The 21,764-nt window shown below is 37.8% G+C and overlaps 4 protein-coding genes, 1 long non-coding RNA gene and 1 pseudogene across 6 annotated transcripts; 2 read left to right on the top strand and 4 right to left on the bottom strand.

Moving 5' to 3' along the window:
• The first annotated feature begins 1,877 nt into the window (after positions 1-1,877).
• On the top strand, positions 1,878-3,966 carry LOC137726148 (uncharacterized). Its single transcript, XM_068465024.1, has 7 exons — positions 1,878-2,261; positions 2,357-2,423; positions 2,563-2,609; positions 2,942-3,029; positions 3,255-3,388; positions 3,482-3,580; positions 3,665-3,966. Exons 1-7 carry the CDS (start codon positions 1,947-1,949, stop codon positions 3,737-3,739), a joined length of 825 nt encoding a protein of 274 aa, XP_068321125.1. The 5' UTR covers positions 1,878-1,946; the 3' UTR covers positions 3,740-3,966.
• A 225-nt stretch (positions 3,967-4,191) lies between these two features.
• LOC137727099 (pentatricopeptide repeat-containing protein At4g04370-like) lies at positions 4,192-5,325 on the top strand. Its single transcript, XM_068466031.1, has one exon. It carries the CDS (start codon positions 4,192-4,194, stop codon positions 5,323-5,325), a length of 1,134 nt encoding a protein of 377 aa, XP_068322132.1.
• On the bottom strand, positions 5,299-8,562 carry LOC137725666 (glycosyltransferase BC10-like). The gene is made up of 11 exons (XM_068464435.1): positions 8,429-8,562; positions 8,023-8,309; positions 7,805-7,921; positions 7,305-7,405; positions 7,138-7,209; positions 6,912-6,993; positions 6,588-6,668; positions 6,392-6,433; positions 6,235-6,294; positions 5,910-6,059; positions 5,299-5,835 (listed from the first exon to the last, which is right to left on the bottom strand). Exons 2-11 carry the CDS (start codon positions 8,299-8,301, stop codon positions 5,656-5,658), a joined length of 1,164 nt encoding a protein of 387 aa, XP_068320536.1. The 5' UTR covers positions 8,302-8,309; positions 8,429-8,562; the 3' UTR covers positions 5,299-5,655.
• A 1,436-nt stretch (positions 8,563-9,998) lies between these two features.
• Positions 9,999-12,178, bottom strand: LOC137727098 (leucine--tRNA ligase, chloroplastic/mitochondrial-like; annotated as a pseudogene).
• A 67-nt stretch (positions 12,179-12,245) lies between these two features.
• LOC137726609 (uncharacterized) lies at positions 12,246-12,750 on the bottom strand. The gene is made up of 3 exons (XR_011067651.1): positions 12,630-12,750; positions 12,451-12,517; positions 12,246-12,369 (listed from the first exon to the last, which is right to left on the bottom strand). It is a non-coding gene; the product is annotated as an uncharacterized lncRNA (long non-coding RNA).
• Positions 12,751-15,651: 2,901 nt separating this feature from the next.
• Positions 15,652-20,880, bottom strand: LOC137725563 (lysine-specific demethylase JMJ26-like). 2 transcript variants are annotated; one of them, XM_068464289.1, is made up of 13 exons: positions 20,553-20,880; positions 19,390-19,835; positions 19,181-19,299; positions 18,994-19,093; positions 18,759-18,891; positions 18,623-18,686; positions 17,845-18,538; positions 17,179-17,508; positions 16,653-17,042; positions 16,508-16,580; positions 16,345-16,430; positions 16,137-16,256; positions 15,652-16,065 (listed from the first exon to the last, which is right to left on the bottom strand). In XM_068464289.1, the coding sequence occupies exons 2-13, from the start codon at positions 19,828-19,830 to the stop codon at positions 15,949-15,951; spliced, it is 2,667 nt and encodes an 888-aa protein (XP_068320390.1). In that variant the 5' UTR covers positions 19,831-19,835; positions 20,553-20,880; the 3' UTR covers positions 15,652-15,948. The 2 variants fall into 2 exon arrangements, with proteins under 2 accessions (XP_068320390.1, XP_068320391.1); XM_068464290.1 differs by lacking the exon at positions 20,553-20,880 and having other exon boundaries at positions 19,390-19,878.
• Positions 20,881-21,764: the final 884 nt, after the last annotated feature.

The raw sequence follows: 21,764 nt of genomic DNA, 5'->3' as shown, positions 1-21,764 counted from the left end.
AAGTAAGTCTCAAACTCCTTGTAGTTGATTAAATTAAGTGTTGTGTTGAAATTAATAAGATAGTCATGTATCTTTCTAACTTAATGCGTTATTATCATGTAATTAGAAAGATAGATGCATGTATGTATAAAATTGATGGTTAGACCATTTTTATCAAGTTTAACTGTTCGGGAGTTCTAGTATTGGATTGCTAATTTAAGATTTTTGTGTTTAATTTTCTTTGTTGGGTTTTGTCCTCAAGGCCGGCCCTAAGAATTGGAGGGTCCTAAGCGAGCCTTTGAAATGAGGCCTTAGAGTTCTCTGGCCTCTAACTCTTTGTACATTAATATGTATATAAAAAAAATCGCTAAATACATGAAAAAATCTATATATATCTACATCAAACATCATTAAAAATTAATATCAGAATAATACATATACATAAATATTACTTAAATTTTACATATCTTGTGTTTTTAGATGTCAATGTACTAATTAAGTTACATAATCTAATTTTCAACATTTTACGTACAAAACAGGTTTGCTGTTTTTTATCAAGTAATTATATAAAACAATTGAATCTTACAAATGTTGTGCTTAGCCCAATATGCTATTGTATCTAGACAAAGATTTCTGTAAACTTCTTATTTGAACATACACAAATTTTATAATATGTGTGTGTGTATATATATATATATAACAAATAAATAAAAATTGTGGGGCCTCCGGAGTGGGTGCCCTAGGAGGCCGCCTACTCCGGCTACCCTCAAGGGAGGCCGTGTTCGTCCCATTCTGTACCAAATAAGCATGTACAATTTACCTATATCTCAAGTTTGTATATGATAATATATATGTGAAGGGTGATCGAAGAAATGAGTCAGAATTATGATAAGCTAATGATTTAGTTCTCTCATAAACTGTAACCCAAATAAAGAGATCAATACTATTGTCGAAAGGGGTCGAGTCAAATGTGAGTAGCTTCGAGAATTAACGATACATTTTCTATGGTTTTGCAGATGCTTGCCATGTTTTGGCGACCTAAGCAGCAGGAAGAAAAAGGATTTTCCAATAAGTACGTGAAGATATGCCATCATCTTTTAGGCTACGCTCTAATTGCTCTAACTATAGCAAACATATTTGAAGGAATCAAAAATCAAGCTCATCCTCCACATTGGAAATGGCCTTATGTCGCAATACTTTGTGTTTTAGGTGTTACTGCTTTAGGGTTAGAAATTTTCAAATGGGTTAAATTGAAATTAACGCATGAGGCAGTGGATATCAACAGCAATATGTAGACTTCTCCTTGATCACTCTACAATTAATTTAATTTTTATATTTTGTTAATTTTCAAGTAAGGGATATACAAGCAAATTCCCACATAAATTCGTTCGCCTTTATCTGTTTTAATGGTATAAATGAGGAAGCTAATGAAGGTTTGTTGAGTTGGTAAGAATCATTCTCTTCGCTAAACCAGGGTTAGATTCAAGCTCTGCTGTAGGCAATTCCTCTTGGTGACTAATCTATAAAAACCAAAAAAAAGGCTATGACCCCTTTGTACGTCCTTAAAGAAACTTATGATATGCCCTAGTCCTGGGATGGGGTAACCTTTCCTCCCCCTAAACTTCGATTACCAAAAAAAATGCTAAGAACAAGGAAGGAGAATCAAAGAGAAATCTTTGAAAGGAGAAATTTTTCATTGTATCTAGAACATGGATAATACACGTGTTTCTTCAAAAAGCATTTGTCCCGAGAAATCGAAAAAATATTTTTATGTTATTGAGAAGAGAAATCCAACAAACTAAATCTGGGCCATAAACTCAAGGCCCAAGGCTCAAATTTTGGGCCGAAGTCATAAAACTAGGGATGGTTCAAATCACCTACGTCGTAGCGTCGTCGTTTTCGATCCGCACCTTGTGGCGCTCCGGTCAGCAACGTCAACCGCGAGTCTTTAAGCTTCCACGCCCCAGATGCAATGGCAGAGTAATCGCAATTCGCAACCCGACAATCTGGAGAAGGCGGAGAGAGAAAACGAACCCGAAGGAGAGGAGCAACCAGGCATGGCCAGCTCCGCCGCAATTGACGGTGTCGCAGCGTCGGCGCTCCGCTCGGTGCTGCAGCGCGTCCAGCAGGCAGCCGAAAAATCAGCGCGTAAAGCCCAGGACATCCGAGTGGTGGCGGTGAGCAAGACGAAACCAGTCTCCCTTCTCCGCCAAGTGTACGACGCCGGCCATCGCTGTTTCGGCGAAAACTACGTCCAAGAAATCGTCGAGAAAGCTCCTCAGGTATAAAACTTCTGCCTCGCTCTCTCTAAAGAGCTTTGGGCAACCTATTTGTACTGAAAGAGATTGAATTTTTGGTGATCGTCTGCGCGGTGCAGCTTCCGGAGGACATTGAGTGGCATTTCATTGGGAATTTGCAGAGCAATAAAGTAAAACCCCTTCTAAGTATGATTATTTTCTCTTTCTCCAATCATGGTTGTTGTCAATTTGCTTGAATTTCATACCTTTAAGCCTTTTTTGGGTAATCCGTTTGTTGTACAAAAGCAATCAGCAGTTTGGTTTGATTTTTATGTAAATTGTGCAGCTGGAGTACCAAACCTTGTAACGGTAGAGAGTGTGGACGATGAGAAGGTAGATACTTATTCTGCTAGCATCGTTTCTGTGCGTTGTATGCAAACTTACTTTTCAGTTTCGGGTGACGGATCTCGAGAAATTCAATGGCATTTTGTATTAGTTAGGGGATTCTGGTAAAGATTGTACCCTTTTTTTTTTTGTCGTTCGTTCTGTGTTGTATTATATTATCTTTAGTTAATAATGGTTGGGGCAATTCAAGTGTAGCTGCCATTGTTAATTGTCCGTAATTGGGGAAGCTCGTGTTTTTCTTAGCGATAATCATGTTCAGCAGTTATGACACTGAGCCGCTTGGTTGGTTTTAAGTTTACTCCACCTTGTATGTTGTGCAGATTGCTAATCGTCTTGATCACGTGGTTGGTAGCATCGGGAGAAAGCCTTTGAAGGTCTTACTCCAAGTGAACACCAGTGGAGAAGAATGTAAGTTTAGTTAACTAGATATGAGCCAACCCTTTTCTGAGATATAGTGGGAGATGCATGCTTGCGGAGTATTGCGGTTTATGCTTGCATGGTTATCCGTCGTACTTTTTGTATTCGTTTTATTCATTATCAAATGTTTAACGATAATCCATGTCTTCCTTATGTTAGTCATTTGTTCTTTATTGTTTTGAGATAATATCTGATCTCCTTAAAATACTATTATAGCAAAATTTGGTGTTGAGCCCTCTGGATGTGTGGAGCTCGCAAAGCATGTAACTTCGGGTTGTCCAAACCTTGAGTTTTGTGGTCTAATGACAATTGGGATGCTAGATTATACTTCTACACCGGAAAACTTTAAGGTGATGCTCCAACACACTACATGTAAATCTTTCTCCAAAGTTTCAGTTCCTCGGGTTTATTGGCAATTCTCAAATCAAACTGTTTGTTGTCAGACTTTGGCGAACTGCAGAACTGAGGTTTGCAAGGCACTCGGAATATCAGAGGAGCAATGTGAGCTTTCAATGGGCATGTCTTCGGATTTTGAGCTAGCTGTAAGGACTGAGCTTTCGTAATATGTTTTCACTACACGCCAGTGAAATTCTCTCACCAAATGGAAAAACTTGATGGTTTTGCAGATCGAAATGGGCAGCACAAACGTGAGAATTGGATCGACAATATTCGGGCCGAGAGAATATCCAAAGAAACAATGAAATTAGCTGGACTAATTTGATTCATGTTCTTGTAATTTTGTGCTATGATTTTGGAAAATTGTAGTGAGAGTTCAATGCCATTTGAAGGCTGGACATGCAAAACTCTGTTTCTTTAGAACTTCTTGTTTATGATTAGAACCGTTCATATTATAAATTATGTTGTATACCGACATTCTTTCTGAATTTGGTGGAAAATGGCAATGAATCTGTTCGCGTTGTTCTATTTATACTTGTGTTGTGTGTGTTTATACTATAAACCACAGTTGTATGTAATCTTGTTGTTGCCTACCCACCCTCTTTAACAACTCAGTAATCGGTAGCATGAGTTATGAACAAGCTGAACGGCTCTTTCTTAAACCACCTGAAACCGCCACCGCAACTGCCACCACCAAAACTTTCAACGCCGTCATCAACCGCCTCTCATCCCAAGGCTCTCACCATGAAGTCCTTCCATGCCCAAAACCAACACACTTCCGGATACCTACACCTTCCCTAATCTTCTCAAAGCTTGCACCTCCTTAAACCTCTTTCTGTATGGCCTCTCGTTCCACCAATGCAGTGTCGTTAATGGGTTCTCGTTGGATGCCTACGTTACTTCTTCTCTGATCAACTTTTACGCCAAATTTGGACACGCCCAAAATGCACGCAAGGTTTTCGACGTAATGCCCCACAGAAATGTTGTTCCTTGGACTTCCATTATCGGATGCTATTCGCGTGCCGGAAATGCTGGAATTGCGTTTGAGATGTTTAGTGAGATGCGGCGCGAAGAAGTTCAGCCCAGTTCAGTTACTCTGGTAAGCTTGATCTCTGGAGTTTCAGAGCTGGCTTATTTGCAGTGTTCGCATGGTTGTGCGGTATTATATGGTTTTGAGTCTGACCTTACTTTGGTGAATTCAATGTTGAATGCGTATGGTAAATGTGGAAGAGTTGAAGATGCTAGAGACTTATTTGAGTATATGAATGCACGAGACGTAGTTTCATGGAATTCCTTGATTTCAAGCTATTCCCAGGCTGGAAATATCGGAGAAGTATTCCGGCTTTTGTATACGATGAGAGTTGAAGAAATGGAGCCTGATAAACAGACGTATGCATCCGCTGTGTCTGTGGCTGCCACGCAGAGTAACTTGAAATTGGGAAAGTCTGTGCACGGACAGATTTTAAGAACTGGATATGAATTCGATTCCCATGTCGAAACAGCGCTTATGGTTATGTACTTGAAGTGCAGGAACATTGACCTTGCATTTCATATCTTCGAAGGGACGACGAATAAGGATGTGGTTCTGTGGACGGCCATGATGTCAGGGCTTGTGCACAATGAGGTCTCTAAGCTTGAAGAAATTTTGATGCTGAGACCTGGGGATGCCGGAAACTACGTGCAATTGGCACATAGCTACGCCTTGATGAACAGATGGGATTGCTTGGGCAAGGCGTGGAGCCAAATGAGGTCTCTCAGCTTGAAGAAACTCCCGGGCTGGAGTTCTATTAAGTTGCACGGGAGGATCACTACGTTCTTTACAGATCACAATACAAATCCTCAATTTGATGATATCGTATCGACATTGAACATGTTAACGAGAGTTGAATGATTAATTTCGGAACCGTTAACTACATTCTTTATGGGTCACAACAGAAATCCGTGACATTCAATTCCGCTGGAGCTTACAGAACGAAAATTTAACCGGATACACTCGAAGATATCCAATTCCTATCATCTCTCTTACAAGAGTAAACTCATCATCTTCGAACAAAGATGATCAGCTGCATCGACCAACCTTTCTACTGCACTTGGTATCGAAATCTATCGTGTGGGTGTATGGTATCTGTAAACCTCTAGTGTGCTTTCTACTTTGCCCAGATTATAGTTTTTGTGTCAGCTAACAGTCAGTGAGCATCGGTAAGAACTCGCAAGTATAAGATCATGGTGGCGGATTTAATAGTGCAGAGGTATCAAATTGACCGACTACTCCCCCGCTAAGAAGGCGCATGGCAGCTCCCGGGGAGAATTTCCTTGCGAATAAGAAACAAGGAACGTATGTTGAATTGACACGACACCATTCTGTCCGGTATTCCGTCTCATAGTATACGTGGTTGATATCCTGCCGGAAAAGAAAAAGGTCAGAACGACGAAACCAGAATGGAAAACAAATGAAGAAAATAATCATAATGTTACCTTTATTTCTTTTATTTTTTTAGGAGCCGCATTCGCGTGGTTGAAAGTCATAGGATGCCAGCCTTTACTCTCGGTTTTAGTTGCAGCAGAATTGTTCCACAACGAATAGGTTAATGTCCTTCGCTCAAGTTCGCCTTCAAGCTCACTCATCTAGCAAATTAATGCATAAAAAAAGGTAACTCGATCACGCTTAGAAACTCTCAAACTAGTGACAGCTAAACTAATTCATAGAAAGCCATTTTAACAAACAGAGAAACAGAAACCTTGATACCGTAAGACATTTAGCAAAGATAGAAAAGAAAGAACAAGAACATCTATAGCTTACCGCAAACACTGTCTGCACGTAGTGTTCATCTGGGATACAGTTGTGCTGCTTCTGAAGTTTCTGCATTTGGTATTTAAGCCAATATCAAAATCTATGATCAGTCACTTGAAAGAGAAAACTACATGATTTTAGATATGCCTGAACCTATCACACTTACAAGATTCAGCTTCCCCTTTCTGGCATCCACAGGCGGGCGACGCTGCAAAGTAAGAAGCAATGAAGTGTTTTCTTTGTTGATATAAACAAAGTAAGATACAAATTTTGAAATTTGATAAGAATGATCATAATTTGAGAACAAAGCTTCATAACAGAACATAAAGAAAACAAGAAGATAAATCTGCTTGATTGCGTACCTTGCAAAAACTTTTGAACACTGGAAGAACAACATCGTCGTCCACAAGGACTTCTGCATGGCTTCGTACCAAAGCAATCCACTGAAATTGCCCAACCAATTCAAATTAGAGCATAGTCATGAATGCATGTCACATAATACTATAAATGAGAATCCCTACTAACCACAGACAGAGCAATACTCATAATCATGATGATGATTACGATGATAGCTAAACAAGTGAAGCACTGTTGAAGACGACTGACTTGACTTAACAAAGGACTCTGTATCCCAAAAAGAGGTACTTTTTGCCATTTTCATATGAAAGTTTAAAACAGATAATGACCTGGGATCCTTTTCGCCATTTTTCTTTTGGTATGTAAGGTGACATTTTAGGATTGTAGCGGCCCTCCTTTACGTCAAGAAAGCTACAACATAAACAGACTGCATAAGACACTTAAGATTTCTCAACTCAGAACTTGAAATTACATGTGAAACTTTGCTAACAGATATTTAACCATCAACAACATATCAGTGCTTAGCACCTCAAAAGTGAAAGCCCCTGCATCTACCTGTCCACAAAACTCCTGCGAGAAGCCATCATGTAACCGTATACATAGCTGAAGTTGTACAGAGGAACACAACTGCGGTGCAAGTAAGTTAGATAGGTAGTGCACCACATAAAACTCCTCTTCTGCAAATGGAAAAACGGTCATACAATTACGCCAAGAATATTAACCTATCAGAAAGGAGTACAAATCTTTGATTCGCAGGATCCTCAAGAGCTGTTGCGAACAACAGCCTCTCCGCTTCGATCATACTCGATTCTCCCCAACCCACCTGCATTGTGTGACCACCAGTTCGGATTCAGCATAAGTAGGCAACCAAACTACATTGCAAAAACCTGATATCGAAGCAAATAATTCCTTCGAACTAAATTTGGATCATTTTGAAAATATTTGAGCAGTATTTTGTCTAAAATTTTGATTATTGAATGTTATAATCTATAAGCCAACTATCACATCACAGAATTGATTACCAACTCTTTAGACTGCCTTAATTTCCTTTTTAATTCCCTTCATTTTCCGAGCAGACAAACAGGGAACATGAAGAAACAAAGAAAGTTTCGAACTTTTTGCAATTTTTATTTAAAAAAAAACTGACAGAACGAACTTCAAAATTAATACTTTTTCCGTTTCATTTTCTCAGCAACCAAACAGAAGCTAAACGAGCAACTACCTGTATGCTATTCGTCAATTGACGGCCGTAAAAGAAATGAGACCGCGTCGTCGACTCATCGAACACAAAACCAGGCGCCGAGTGAATGTAAATCGAAAAATTCGGCGCTTCAGCATTCTGCGAAATTCACACACAACTCTCGATCACTTTCCCGAGAAAGTCCAAGAAAACTGAGACGGAAAAACCAAAAAAATTGTACAAAAGTAAAGAGATTAAACCTCGAAGAAGCTGCCCCAGAGAAAATCGAGCGGGAGGCTACGGCGGGCGAGGAAAAGGAACGCGATCTTCGGAGTGCCGGTGAAGCTTCTGCCGTGGCGGGAAATTCGAGATCTCGCTACGACCAACGAAGACGGAGAGGAGGAGAAGAGGTCGGGCTGCGAGTGGAGCCGGAACAAGGCCCATACGCAAAGCGCGACAGAGAGGACGATCACCAGCTTCCAGCTCAACCTGATGACGTGGCGCGCCTGGATTGGCGGTGACTTCTTCATCGTCGTCATCGTCCTTCCTTCAATTAATTGAAAAATACATGAAATATATCAAAATTAACAGAAATTACGAGCTCAATTGAAAATCAAAAGGAGGGGGAGAGAGAGAGAGAGAGAGAGAGAAAGAGAGAGAGAGTACATTGAAGGGTTGAATTCGGAGGAGCATTTGAATTTTCAAATAGTAGGAAGAGGAGGAGAGGGGAGGGGGGGTGTGCCGGGTGCGCTGCTGGGTGTGAATTTTGGAGTTTTATGTGGGGCTTCGGTGGGAAATAGGGAGAAGGTGGAGAGATTTTCCAATGTGAGCTATACACGATGCTACATGACGTCTTATTATATAAATTATAGGATATGTGTATTAAAATATTAAATAACTTAAAAAATAAAATTTCTCACCACTTTTATTAAAACACATAATGTATCATTTTTATTTCCGTTATAATTATAAAAAAATTCGAGAAGGTGGACTCCTCTTCTGGACGCTGTCAGTCTGTCTGTGTGGAGAATGATGACAAGTGTGGAGTCTGTGATTTCCGCGCCGTGATCATGGCCGTACGACTCGTGAGAGGGTGGGTCCCACATGGGAAGGGACAGGTGCGCTAGGATTCTTCTTCTTTGGTTAAACGGCACCGCGTTGCCACTTTTGGTCGTAAAGCTAAAGGAGGTTTTCAGCGTACGCCATGAAAGTATTCAAAAAGGGAGTAATTTTATTGTCTGACTGACCGACTAAATTAGGTGGCATGTTCAACCAACCTCATAAAAACAGATTCTTGTGTTCGTCAGTCAGATCAAATAGATTGTCTTAACTCACTCACAATGAAATGAGTCAATTCTGTTTAGATGTCATCTTAGACAAACTCGAATATAAGAATCTCAGTTTTTTGTGAGCGAGTTAGGTTTATATGATTTGATTTGAGTTCAAAAATTGATTATCAATTGGAAACAGTGGCACCCCTTGTATCATACATGAGATTGTTATTAGACGCATTATTGTTTCACAACCTCATTCTGTTTTACAAGAATTTTATAATTCAAGTGATTAAAAACGACGTAACATGTATAAATATAAAACAGAGAATAAGAAAAGTGCATATATCATGTTCAAACACATTGCTTTAGATTGAACATTGCTTTAGTAGTACTTGTTGCACCCACATTGTCCTCAATAGATTTTTAAGTCACAACGTATCAATCAGAAGGGCAAGAAATCATGAGTCAAAACTCAAAAGCTTGTCGGTTGTTCACCATTTGAATTACCAATTGAGAATATTTGTCTCCTAATCACTATTCTAAAAATTCTCACATAATGATGTTTAAGTCCTGCTTAAATGTTATGCAATTGATCATCGCCCTAATTAATGTGTTTTTGAAAATTAAGAAATGGCGCATAGACCTGCTTAGACGCCCGCATAACCCTGTCTAAACATGCTGAGTCGCCTGCCTAGGTCGTGACTCTCACTTAACAGAAAATAAGTAACTTTCATTTTGCATTTTATTTTTTTTCAACAAATTATAAGAGACTTGTTGATGAATACACATTATATGCGTGTTCCCACGTTTTCATTATGTTCTAATACCTTATAATCTATATATTATTTTATTTTACAGTTTATGTATCATAATAAAATTATGTATTTTCACGTATACAATATATAATAAAATTACTTCAATCCATTTAACCGTCTAGATGTTAGACCTCAATCTGTCGCCTGACTTGCACCTAGCGTCTAATAAAACCTTGGATATGATACTGGACTTTTGAATGCATTCTATGAATCGTTACTCTATTATTCGCATTATTATTTTTATAAATAGAGAAAGTTAATGACTCCGCCTACTTACATGTTGTTTTGCTTTTAGGGCCCTCGAATGTGAGGGGCCCTATGCGGGCAAGCCAGGGTCATGTAACATAATTAGCTGTGCTTTCCTTCTTCCCAAAACCTAGACCAAATTCTAGATTTCTAGGCGTCCGAAACGGGAAGGCATATGCAATCAAATGCAAAACACATAACGTCGGAGCTGTTTCTTCATGCAGTCGTCTGACTCAATCACCAATGCCGGCATGGGATTGAAGGGATCCTCGGCCAGCCGCCTTGACGTTTCCACGGTCCAGAATAACATTCAAGATCTTGCTAGGAACAAAAATTCTCTTTTTAAATTGACTTCCCCTCCAGGTATTTGGAGAGTTTTTCATCTTGTGATGCAAGCTGGAGGGCATCCTCCTCCGAACAGATCTGTTCAACCAGGATCGTACCCCTCATCTTGCCGTTGATCTGAACTGGGCGGACAATAGTAGATTCCTTCAAGTAAGCAGGATCCGCCTGCATTTATTAGAACACACGAAGTAATCAACTAGTCATCTGTATACCATTCGACATTCCTCGCACAGTATTACATCCTACACCATATTTCATGTATAATCTCACCTTCGGAAAAGGCTCATATGCCAAAGATTCGGAGTGTCCCAAGCGAAACCAAAGCTCCTCAGCCATATGAGGTACATATGGCGAGAGCAACAAAACAAATGCTTCAATAACCAATCTTGGATGTTTTTGCCACTGAAAAATAAAAATTATACAGTAATGTGTCATGTTTAACTGTCTCAACGAGATGGAACATGTATCGTTTAAATGGTTTCAAGGACCTTATAAGCCGCATTAAAGAACTCCATCATGGCAGATATTCCAGTGTTGAATCTTGTTGCTTCTATTTCCTCAGTAACCTGCAATTAGGAAAATTCATTGGTTAAGAGGTGCAGACTTCAGATTTTTCACAGCCGTTGTATCATAATTTGAGTATAATAGTAAAAAGAAATAGAAGATAACATCCAGAAATTGAGATCTGACCTTTGCAATGCACTTGTGGAGAGAACGAAGTTGCTCCAAAGTAGGATCCTCATCAGTCACTACCGTTCCATCTTTGAATGTACCATCAGACAACGGTGAACCAACAACTAGCCTCCATGTTCTTCCCAAAAATCGATGGACACCTTCAATACCACTCGTATTCCAGGTTTTTGAGTCTCTAGAAGCGAAATTCAGTAACAAGAAAGATTAATCAAGAGTAAAGTTTATCTTTGTAGATATTATCTTATACTTGAGATAGGCAATAGACATTCCTAGGCACATTAGCGAAAACATAGGCCAAACCAAGTATCCAATAAGATAAACTTCAACGAAAAAACTACCTAAGTGGTCCCATGAACATTTCATATAAACGAAGCGAATCTGCCCCGTACTCGGAAACAACATCATCCGGATTGACTACATTTCCCCTGCTTTTACTCATTTTATGAGAATGCGCAATCAGACAAATGTTAGGATCGTCTTTCAGTAGAAAAGAATCCCCAGACTTCATGACCTACAGAAGGAAAAATTATGTCAAGAGGAATGGAATATGAAATGCCAAACTAAAGGTTATTTTTCTTACTTAACACCTTTCAAAACAGAGTCAGTCTAGAAGAAAAACTATACTGAGGCATCCGAGAAAAGTACCTTTTCCTCTGGAATTATTTCTTGCTGATGTTCGACTGTTGTTCCAGAGTCCGCAGGGATAAAATTCCCATCAGAGTCCTTGTAAGCGATATATTGAACCTGCAAAGCAAAGCATTAGAAACATGTATGGGAAAAAATTACTCATGTGAGCAGAAACAACTCTACTTACCTCGCCAAGAATAATGCCCTGGTTAATGACACAGTTGAACGGTTCTTTGGTGGACATGGCGCCAATGTCATAAAGAACCTGAAATAATATTACGTGACATTAACATTTGATACGAGACGAGACTTGAAAAACGGTATTAAGTATTAATGACCATGTCAGCTGTAATTACAGATACAACTTTTGTACAAAGAGATACAATTTCATATTGGTCAATCTTATGCACGTGCATGTTCCAAAATGAAGAAGACAGATTAAGTCACAGACCTTGTGCCAGAACCTTGAATAAAGTAAATGAAGGATAGCTTCCCCATGAACTGGATTTTTAGTGTAGCAACCACTGAAGACCCCGGTTTTCTCCTTCTGAAGGTCAGTCCTCTCAAGGTCACTCTTTCTTGAGGCAATATCTATATACTCCTCCACCTGTGCTCAATATTGTTGGCCCTCTAATTAGCCATCATAAGAAACCTTTGAGAAAACTGGGCAAGAAACAATTGAACGTACAGTTTCTCTCTGGGTTGTTGTTACTAACACTGACAACAAGGGATGCTCTGGTGCCACGACTAAATAGCTGGAGCCAAAAGATAAATATAGATTAGACACGTCTACGTCAAAGGTTTTCTGTACAAGTCCATCTACTATATATAAGTTATCAAGATAGGAATTTGGTGTATGATTATTACGTTGCTCCAAATATGGTGTCAGGCCTAGTAGTATAGATTGTAATCTTTGTGTCTCCTTCTTGTCCATCACGGCTAAGAATAGGAAATTCCATCTTGGCACCTTCTGACCTCCCTATCCAGTCGAGGTCATCTAAATCTTCTAGAAGAAGATCAGCATATGCAGTTATCAACAACCATCTATAACCTCTTCATTCTGTAGTTTATCTCAAGTCACAGTTTGCCAAGGTTATTCATTTACTGACTCGTCACACATCCAGCAATAGAATGAACATCACATGATTAAAAACCTGAGATATTTAGGGCCGGTTTGGTACTTTATTTGAATCCCAATTTTTAAATTTAAAAACAATTTTTAAGTTTTAGACTTTAAAAACTTGTTTAGTAGGACTATTTTCAAAAACTAAACTCACGACTAACTAAAAAATATAGTATATTCTCTATAAACATAAAAAGTGAATTTTTAGAGCTCTTAAACTTAAACTTACTCCTTTTTTTTTTCTCTTCCTCCTTCCCTCTCACTCCTTCTCTATCTCTCTCTCCTTTTCTTCTTTCTCTCTCCTCTTTTTTTTTTTTTTTTTTTTAACATTTTTCATCTCTCCTCAAATCCATTATCTTCATTCTCTTGGTTCTTTCTCTCACTCCTCTTACTCTCTATCTCATATGATGCTCTCTTCTTTCTACCTCTCATGCGACCCCCTCTTTTTAGATTTTTTGTCAAGTTTAAGTCGTAAGATTTAAAAATTTTAAATATCAAACCAATCAAGTTTTTTAGTTTTAAAGAAAATTGTTTTCAAGAAATGTTTTGATAAATAATAAAAAAAAATTCAAATATAATACCAAACAAACTCTTAGTGTTTTAACAATTTTTGTTTAAAATCCAAAAAATAAAAGAATTTAACAGTCAAAACCCAGAATATCCAATATTCAAAGCACAAATTTCTTTATAAATTGATACAAAAAGTTGAGAATGTGTTTGTCGCGTAGGGGTCTTAAGATTTGCATAGACTTTTTGAATCCTAAATTGATACGTAATGATCAATCCTAATAAATAGCCACGATTCATGCAACTTCCAATATTGGATTCTAAAGCAAGGGCAATTTCGTTAATTCCCATTAGCATTAAGAAACCCTAATGCCGCATAAATCTCACTATAAAAACAACTTTTAACCTAACCTTTCTTTTGGTCATTCTTTGAAGAGAGGTTTCTCTTGAGGATTAGGTTTTCTTGGCTATTGGAATCTCAAGCTTTTGATTTGTAATCAGTTTCAACAATTGGTGTTTTCAAGAAGAATTTGATTTGAAATCTGATTGATTCATGGTGGATGGTTAAGAGAAGCGTTGGCACAACGACTACAAATTAGTTTCAACAATTGGTGTTTTCATGAAGAAACTAGTTTCAAGATATGGTTGATTCATCTTAGTGATCGTTAAGAAAGCGTTTGTCCAAGGATTGCTTGAAACATGATCAATTTGTTATGGAGCGCATGAGATCTTCAAAAGCCTGGAAAGATAGTTTCATGGTTTCTGGTCGCAAGTAATTATGGGTAAGGAAGGAAGCAAATTCACCTGCACAATCTTTTAATCTTTATTCAAAGTTTACTATTATTAATTCTCTTTGGTTTATGATTTATTATTTTATTTTATTTTTTACAAAAGAATTTTTTTTTTTCCTATAAGTGAATTAGATCTTTTCCGGATCTTCTCACTGGGAATCCGAGGAATCAATTAATATCAACCGTTCATCAAAGATCATGTGGCCACAATTGAATGCTTTTTATATTTTCAAAAGTAAGGCAACCTCGTTTTGTGTGAAAAATATAAAAAAGAAAAAAATTGTGGATGCACTATCTTTGATAAACGGTTGTTATTAATTGATCTCCGGATCCCCAGTAAGGGAATCATAAGAGAATCTAATTTCTTAAATACACGCCCATTAAGAGGGATTGCTAGCAGATAAACTTCAACTTAGACCTTGATCTTGGAAAAAGAACGATCATTACCAACTCAATCAACCCTCGTTGGCTTCAAAGTTTAGGTATTTCAACAAATACTATGTTTCTTTATGTATTACTCAACAATATTTTATGGGAATTGTTATAGAATGAGATTTTTTGAGAGCCAGTAACACTTCTCTATTTTATTTAGGTGTGTGATATCAACACACCCTATTTTAATTCTCACACACCTTTTTAATTTTCGTCAGTTGGATCAGATGAATTGAAGAAGATCAACAGATAGAAATTATCAAAGATGTATGAGAAGTAAAATGGAATGTGTGGATAGCACACCCCTTTATTTATATGAGCATGACTTAGTCGTCAATTCTTATATGATTTAATGATATTTTTCTCTTCTGACTTTTGTAAATGACGAATTCGATATAAATTTATTATGGATGACTCATTGTATAGTTTTGCTCAAATCTATCAATGTAGTGTAAATATATAATGGTATCTAAGAAATACAAAAGAGTTGGATCTTGACTTACCAACACCATGACGGTATTATGTAGAGGGATTCTTAGATATGGTTGTCCACATGGTTTGCTTGCGGACATTAGAAGTTTTAATTTGTGACGGTATCTCAAACTAATAATATAATGTTATACGATGTTCAATGTTTTAAGTTTTAACTCTACTTTGCAGGTAGTTTGCTTTAAGTGTAAACATGTGTGCACGTGAACATTGCCCAGTATTGTTAGTAATCAATACGTAACAGATTTATGCGTTATTCGTTTATACATTCATGCTTTTGTGATTCCAAGATGCAATACTCTGTAACTGAGAAGCTTGATATTATTTGCGCCTACCAACAATATGTCAGCAGGGTATCTGCAAGAAAATACTTTGATGCTCAAGTAAGTGTCTTCATTTCATAAATGACACTATATATATATATATATATATATATATATATATATATATATATATATAGTTTAGATGTTGCTTACGTTAAAGAGAGATTTTGGAGAAGGCATTGGGTCGGAGTCGGACGGTTGGACCACATTACCCGCCCAACTACTCACAAAGTCCGACCTCATGATCCGAGTCTTTCCCGCAATTTTATATCGAAGCAAAGACACAGGTTCATCAAGGGCTTTAAATACGAAGAGTAGTAATATCGCTTGTAACAAAAACATCATTGGCTTCAATTTATTTGGAGTGCAAAGAGAACTCCGATCCAAAAAAATTGTTTCTACTTACAAAATTGGTGCTCAGCAGATAATTAACAGAAGCCAATATCAGTATTATTATAACAAAATTCTACTGCACAGTTGACAGGTTGGTTGGGGTAGCTCCAAAATGCTCAAACTTCAGTTCATTCCAAAGCCTTCAAATCTCGAGTTGATACCAAGGCTTCCAACTCTTGAATCGATACTAAGGATTCCAAATCTTTAACAGCTTGATCGACTGCGTAAAGTATCATTTTCTTTATCTGTTACACCAGAGAAAGATAAGTCAGGAGAAGAAATAAAGCATCGCTTAGGGGTAAACTAAGTGGTTTACCTCCAGTTTGTCTTCTCTGGCTCTGTGGTTCTTCGGAAGTTGTCTGAACTCCTCAGTTAAACGGAGGCACTCATGGACATTTTCAGGAGATACGAAGTCTACTGCTACTTTCATGCAGGACTGCAGGTTGGAAAACATTTTAATTCAGAGTTATACAAGTGAAACTATTTGGAAAGAGGAATCGTGAAGAAAAGAAAAGAAATGGGACCTTGAGATTCCTGACTTGGTGTGGGCATCCGGCTGGAATAAATACTGCCTCTCCGAGTCTTTGTACAAAAGTCCATGGTTCGACACCTAAATGGGAAACAAGCGTGTCAGTTAACAATCCAAAGGTATAAGGTCCATCAACAGATCCTTGACTTCTTACATACCAAATTCCTCCTTCAGCCTCTGTTTGTGCTCCAACGTTAAATAAAAAGATTGGTCATGAATTGGATGAATGACCTGACCCAAAAAACACATCAGCACCCTTGGAGCACATTTCGGCTAAAGAAAAACTGAAGAAAGGATAAGTACCTTTTCAACTAGTGAACAATATGTGTGCCTAAATTCTTTATAATGCTTCATCAGATAAGCCTCTAACTTAGGAACGTCCTCCCTGCGGAAGATGTCCCACAAAGCACCACCCGTTTCCTCGGTTTCTTCATTAGAGGAAGAACAAGACAGCTCATCTAGTTCATCTTTTCGAACTTTCAATTCTCCATTAGTTTCAGATGGGCGATTGCTTTCTGTGATTTTTCTGTCCTCCGTCTTTCCGCCAGACTGTCCATCATGATCCTTGTGAGAATTCTCCCAATCCATAAGTTCTCTTTCATCTTGCACCCTATGCAACCTTTTCAACCCAGAAATTGCAGTCTGCTGCTCATTACTTAAATTCACTTCAGCGGTATGTGTCAAAATATTCACCTACAGAAGTTGAAAGAACAAGTTAAAAATATACACCTAGTTTGTCAGGTCAACTGCTATAAAAATTTGGGATGCATAATATTTGTTCAATGAACTATGTGAAAAATAGATCAGGTTCCAAGTTTTGAAGTCATACCGCATCAGACATATCACAATGGAGCTTAGTTACGGAGTCTCCTCTTCCAAGCTCTTCCAGAAAACCATAGGCAATATATGTTTTTGGACCCATGTCTGGTTTCAAGACACCTGGTGGCAACTTAACAGCAAGGTTAAGGATACCAGCTCTAGGATCTGTGTACTCTCGAAATGGCAAGGCACTGATAAATTCATCACAATGACGCGGTAAAAGATCCTCGAACTTATCAGAGGGCGGCCAATCCTTAAGCTTAAGCATCTCTGGCCACCAGTTTTTGTACATTCTCCCTTCAGTGTATCCTTTAAAAAACTCACAAGTGTTGATTTCCACCTGCAGAAGTTCACAAATAAGCAATAGATGCGCAATATGGGCAGAAAAAACAAATTGAAGAGGAATGAAAAACTTCAGACGAAAGAGTGTGAGAAGGGGGAGAGAGAGAGGACTCTTAAAACAAAATTGGTGCTGTAATAGTAAAGCTGTAACCTAATGTGCCAAACGAATGACTGTAAAAATATAGGAAAAAAATATTGAACCAACACATGACATTATTACAAACCAAACAAGTGGATTTGAAACAAATTTATAGATCTAGCACCCAAAAAAATTATGATTTGCTAGAAGTTAAAAGAGCGCCTAGAGTAATAACTGGTGGTAAAAGAACCACACCTCACAACCAGCCAGGCAATCGATGGTCTTTACTTCTGAATATTGTGTACTAGCTGCATCTCTATTTTCACTTAAAGCACGCCACATTACCATTGGCTCCCAGCTCAAACCATTTGCCTGTTCGAGCACATTTTTAACAATAACTGGTTCACCATTCATCCAATGTTCTCTGAAGTGCAAAAGCTCTTCTTCTTTCATAGTGTCCTTTGAATCAGGGTAAAACAAGAAGTTGTCACAAGAACCTTCTCTAGAAGCTGCTTTTCGTAACATATCCCTTCCTGTTTCACAATCATGCTTGAAAGTAGAACGCTCTTTTTGGAAAATCTCTAATAAATATTTTGCTTTTACTTCTAAATTTGAGATCCAGCAGCCCGGAAGGATGCGCTTGAGATCCAATACGCACTCACCACAGCCACCCATTTCTTTCGGAGCACAACTAACAGTAGCATCACCATTTGCCTTCCACTCAATCAAAGGCTCAATATGGTCCTCTGAATTTTCTAAGGGACAACAATCAGGTACTGGTTCTCCACCATGCATATAATCATAACCCCTACTCCTATACTGAAATTTCACTTCTCCACGGTCTAAAAGGCTTCCTTGGCGAATTTCTCGGCAACAACTTAGACAAAGTTCATACAAACATTTTGAGCAGCTTCGGTGTAGATCAATGATTGAAGTTGCACAGTGGTTGCTGTTCCAAGCATACAAAGTAATATTTAGACAGTGACAAAATAAATCATATAATATTCCCTTCAACTACAGTAGAGATGCTTACCAATAGACACGCTCATCATTAAAACAGAGAGCCTGTGGTACTTCAACTTTGGAAGGTGAAAGTCCTGAAGGTCAGTTTTTGTTAGAAGTGTCTAAAAGTTCAAAACAAACTGAAGCCAATGCCAAAAATATTTTACCTCGAAGATTAGCTTCAATCTCTATCTCCTGAGCTTGTTCTTGAGAAATTTTCTTCAGAAATGGAAGCAAGTTGGAAACTAAATGCTCCAGGTGCTGAGCCTTTTTGCGTTTATCGACATCCCTCTCTGGTATCTGCAGTTCCAAGAAAATAAAGAAGAAACCCGAATATTAGCATAGTTTTCTACAGAGGGAGCAATTTGTAGAAAAACACTCAGTAATAATAGGAAAACAAACCTTAATCACACCAGCTGAGTGCAGGCATGCATTACAGTTGCAATTATGGCGGCAAAATGGGCAAAGTTCTTTGACTTCCTCTACTTCCATGTGAGGATACCTGCATGAACAACATAAACAAATCATGATAAACGCAAACTAAAATTTTCAAATTTAAAAAGTAACCGCATCTGTATAAATTATATACCATTGCTTGATACAGCGGATGCAATAGGAGTTCATTTTACACTTGGAGCAGGACAAAATGGTTTTCTTCTCCTCTTTCATACACTGATGACACTTCAAATAAACTTCTTCATTATCCAGCTTTAAGAAGAAACATAAATCTTTCAGTCAGACAAACCTTATTTTCTTAGATAAAAAATAAAATACAGCTGTAGAGGAGATGAATAATACCTTCATATATATTGGCAATGATCCCAGCGAAGTCGGTGGTGAAGAAGAGGACGTATTGCAAGCTGCATTATTTGATTCATATTTTACTGCTTCATCCTTTAAGGAACTTCTTCCTATCACTTCACAATCAACTCTTCCCCTTTTGCGCGCTTGTGCCTTAACAAGAAACAGAATTTCCCCATCAAACTCATCTTCAGAACTCTCTACCACTTTTGAGGAGCGTCGCTTTTTCGAAATCCTTTTTCCATTCTCTGGAGTAAGCTGTCTCTTCTTAGACTCTGTTCCTGTCAGTGATGACAATTCCTTGAGCTTTTCATCCTCTTCTGATTTGCCGCCTCCCTTTTCATGATGATGGAAATTGGAACGTCTTCTCTTATGTACCCTAGTACCTTTATTGTTGTACCTCTCCAGCCGCCCTTGTTCCACTATCAAAACTTCCATTCCCACTTCCAATAGGACAGGACAGAATCTTAGGATAACTAGTAACGTAGTAGCTTCAAATAATCCATTCGTGTTCTCTTAGAATAAAAAAAACCAAAGTGTGCATCATAAAGATTGAATTTTTTATATGGACAAACAATGCCAATTGCACACATCAAACAACAGCCATCATTCGCGGGATTTGATCTTCGACGAAACAATCATATTGAATTGAATACCAACCAACCATCCATACAACATTGTATTTGAATCAAATTCCAATCCGTTCTGAGATTTCTACATTCTGTTTTGAGTCAGTGCAGAACAAACGCCACAGTTGACTGTGATCATTACTGTAAAATTTATTTTCCATGAAAACAAACAGATTGAAATTTAATACCAAGCATACAACAATGTATTTGAATTAAATTCCAATCCGTTTTGACAAATTCTAAAACTGTTCTGACTCAATGCAAAACAAACACCTCAGTTGACTTAAGTCAACCGACCCACAATCCGGCTTCATGCATAAAATCCCTTAATAAATCCAAACCCAAAAACCCTTAATCCAATCCCATCCCCATAAAATCATACAATGCAGTCCCACCCTAAAAACCAAATTTCCCCTTTTTTTCCCTGCTTTAAGCGCCAAAATTCATAAAACAAAGAACCAAAATTTCAGCAAAGAACGAGAATTCGAATAAAAGGGCAGGTAGAAACGAAAGAATTCAAATGGGACTGACCTAAATATTACTGAAAAATCCAGAAAGCCAAACAATCAGCTGGGAATTTGGTTTTTCAGAGGCGTTGTTGCACTTGCATGTTGATCGATTTCTTGAAGCTATCGAATTTTCTGAATTCTGGGTCCGAAAACGATTTCTGGGAATTTCGGGGGCGAAGGGAATGGAGATTGCGAGGGAGGAGATCAGAGAAACGAAAACTGAGAAACGAGAGAGCGAGAGAGAGAGGGTCCGGAAGGTGGATAATTTTGAGGAAGGGGTATATATAGGGAGCGTTTTCTTTGAGGAGGACTAGGAAACAGGATTTGTCCCCTTGGATTTGGAAAGTTGTTTGACCCACCGTACTTATTTCATGCATCTTTTCTGTGAGCGTGGTTTGGGCCTAATTTAGTACATATCATCTGGCCCAATTCTGTATTTGTGAAGTCAAAATCACCCGTTACAGAAATGTTAAAGGAGGTTTTTTTTTTTTTTTTTTAAGTGGAATTTTCTGTTGCCTCACAATTTAATGTTAATTTTAGTATTAAATATTATAAAATATTATGTAAAAAAACATGAGGTGATAAAGAGTTCCACTTTTGAGAGAGTTTCCTTAACATTTCTTCCCATCGTAAATGTGATCCGTGGCCACTTTATAGTGGTATAGCACGTAGAAATCATGAGATTTTGCACTTGTATGAATTAATATTTTTTTATGAAAATGATATTCCAATTTAATATAAAAAAATAAAAAAGAGAAGAATTGATTACGTAAGCATAGTTAAAAAAACAAGTGTACTTTAAGAATTGATTACGTAAGAAATGATATTTTTTAAGTACCTTGAAATTGCCCTAATTAAAAGTTTTCTCACATGGACATTTTATACTGCATTTATATTTTAAGTGTACTTTATACTTTGGCATTTTTAATCGTTAAATCTTTCATAAAAAATACAACAACCAAGCTTTACTAATTAAAAATCCAAAAATACGGTTGCATTTCTACTCACTATCTCAAATAATGGTAATGCTCACTACCCATTTTAACTCATCAAACAGTGATAAATAGGGTGATGAACATCACCATATAAAAGTTTACGGTAATCTCATCCTTAGTTGCTGAATCTAATGAGGGTTTCAATCCGACGGATCAATCGTAATTTTAAAGTAAAACGAAAGAAATGATGAATGAGAACTTCTACTATTGTTGAGACCTATAAGCGGGATTTTTAGTCA

This window comes from Pyrus communis, chromosome 2 (assembly GCF_963583255.1).
Source record: "Pyrus communis chromosome 2, drPyrComm1.1, whole genome shotgun sequence".
Lineage (NCBI taxonomy): Eukaryota > Viridiplantae > Streptophyta > Magnoliopsida > Rosales > Rosaceae > Pyrus > Pyrus communis.
This window is presented reverse-complemented; position numbering and strand designations above follow the sequence as displayed.

Bases quoted from the DNA above. Each gene is read 5' to 3' on its own strand.
- LOC137726148 (XM_068465024.1), top strand. From the start codon at position 1,947: ATGCAATGGCAGAGTAATCGCAATTCGCAACCCGACAATCTGGAGAAG. The intron at 2,610-2,941 runs GTAGATACTTAT...TATGTTGTGCAG, and splicing joins AGAGTGTGGACGATGAGAAG to ATTGCTAATCGTCTTGATCA. The intron at 3,389-3,481 runs GTGATGCTCCAA...GTTTGTTGTCAG, and splicing joins CTACACCGGAAAACTTTAAG to ACTTTGGCGAACTGCAGAAC.
- LOC137727099 (XM_068466031.1), top strand. From the start codon at position 4,192: ATGCCCAAAACCAACACACTTCCGGATACCTACACCTTCCCTAATCTT.
- LOC137725666 (XM_068464435.1), bottom strand. From the start codon at position 8,301: ATGACGACGATGAAGAAGTCACCGCCAATCCAGGCGCGCCACGTCATC. The intron at 7,406-7,804 runs GTAGTTGCTCGT...CACACAATGCAG, and splicing joins AATTGACGAATAGCATACAG to GTGGGTTGGGGAGAATCGAG. The intron at 5,836-5,909 runs GTAACATTATGA...CTTTTCCGGCAG, and splicing joins AAAAAATAAAAGAAATAAAG to GATATCAACCACGTATACTA.
- LOC137725563 (XM_068464289.1), bottom strand. From the start codon at position 19,830: ATGGAAGTTTTGATAGTGGAACAAGGGCGGCTGGAGAGGTACAACAAT. The intron at 18,687-18,758 runs GTAAAATATTTT...ACTGACCTTCAG, and splicing joins GATTGAAGCTAATCTTCGAG to GACTTTCACCTTCCAAAGTT. The intron at 16,066-16,136 runs GTAAACCACTTA...CTGGTGTAACAG, and splicing joins CCAGAGAAGACAAACTGGAG to ATAAAGAAAATGATACTTTA.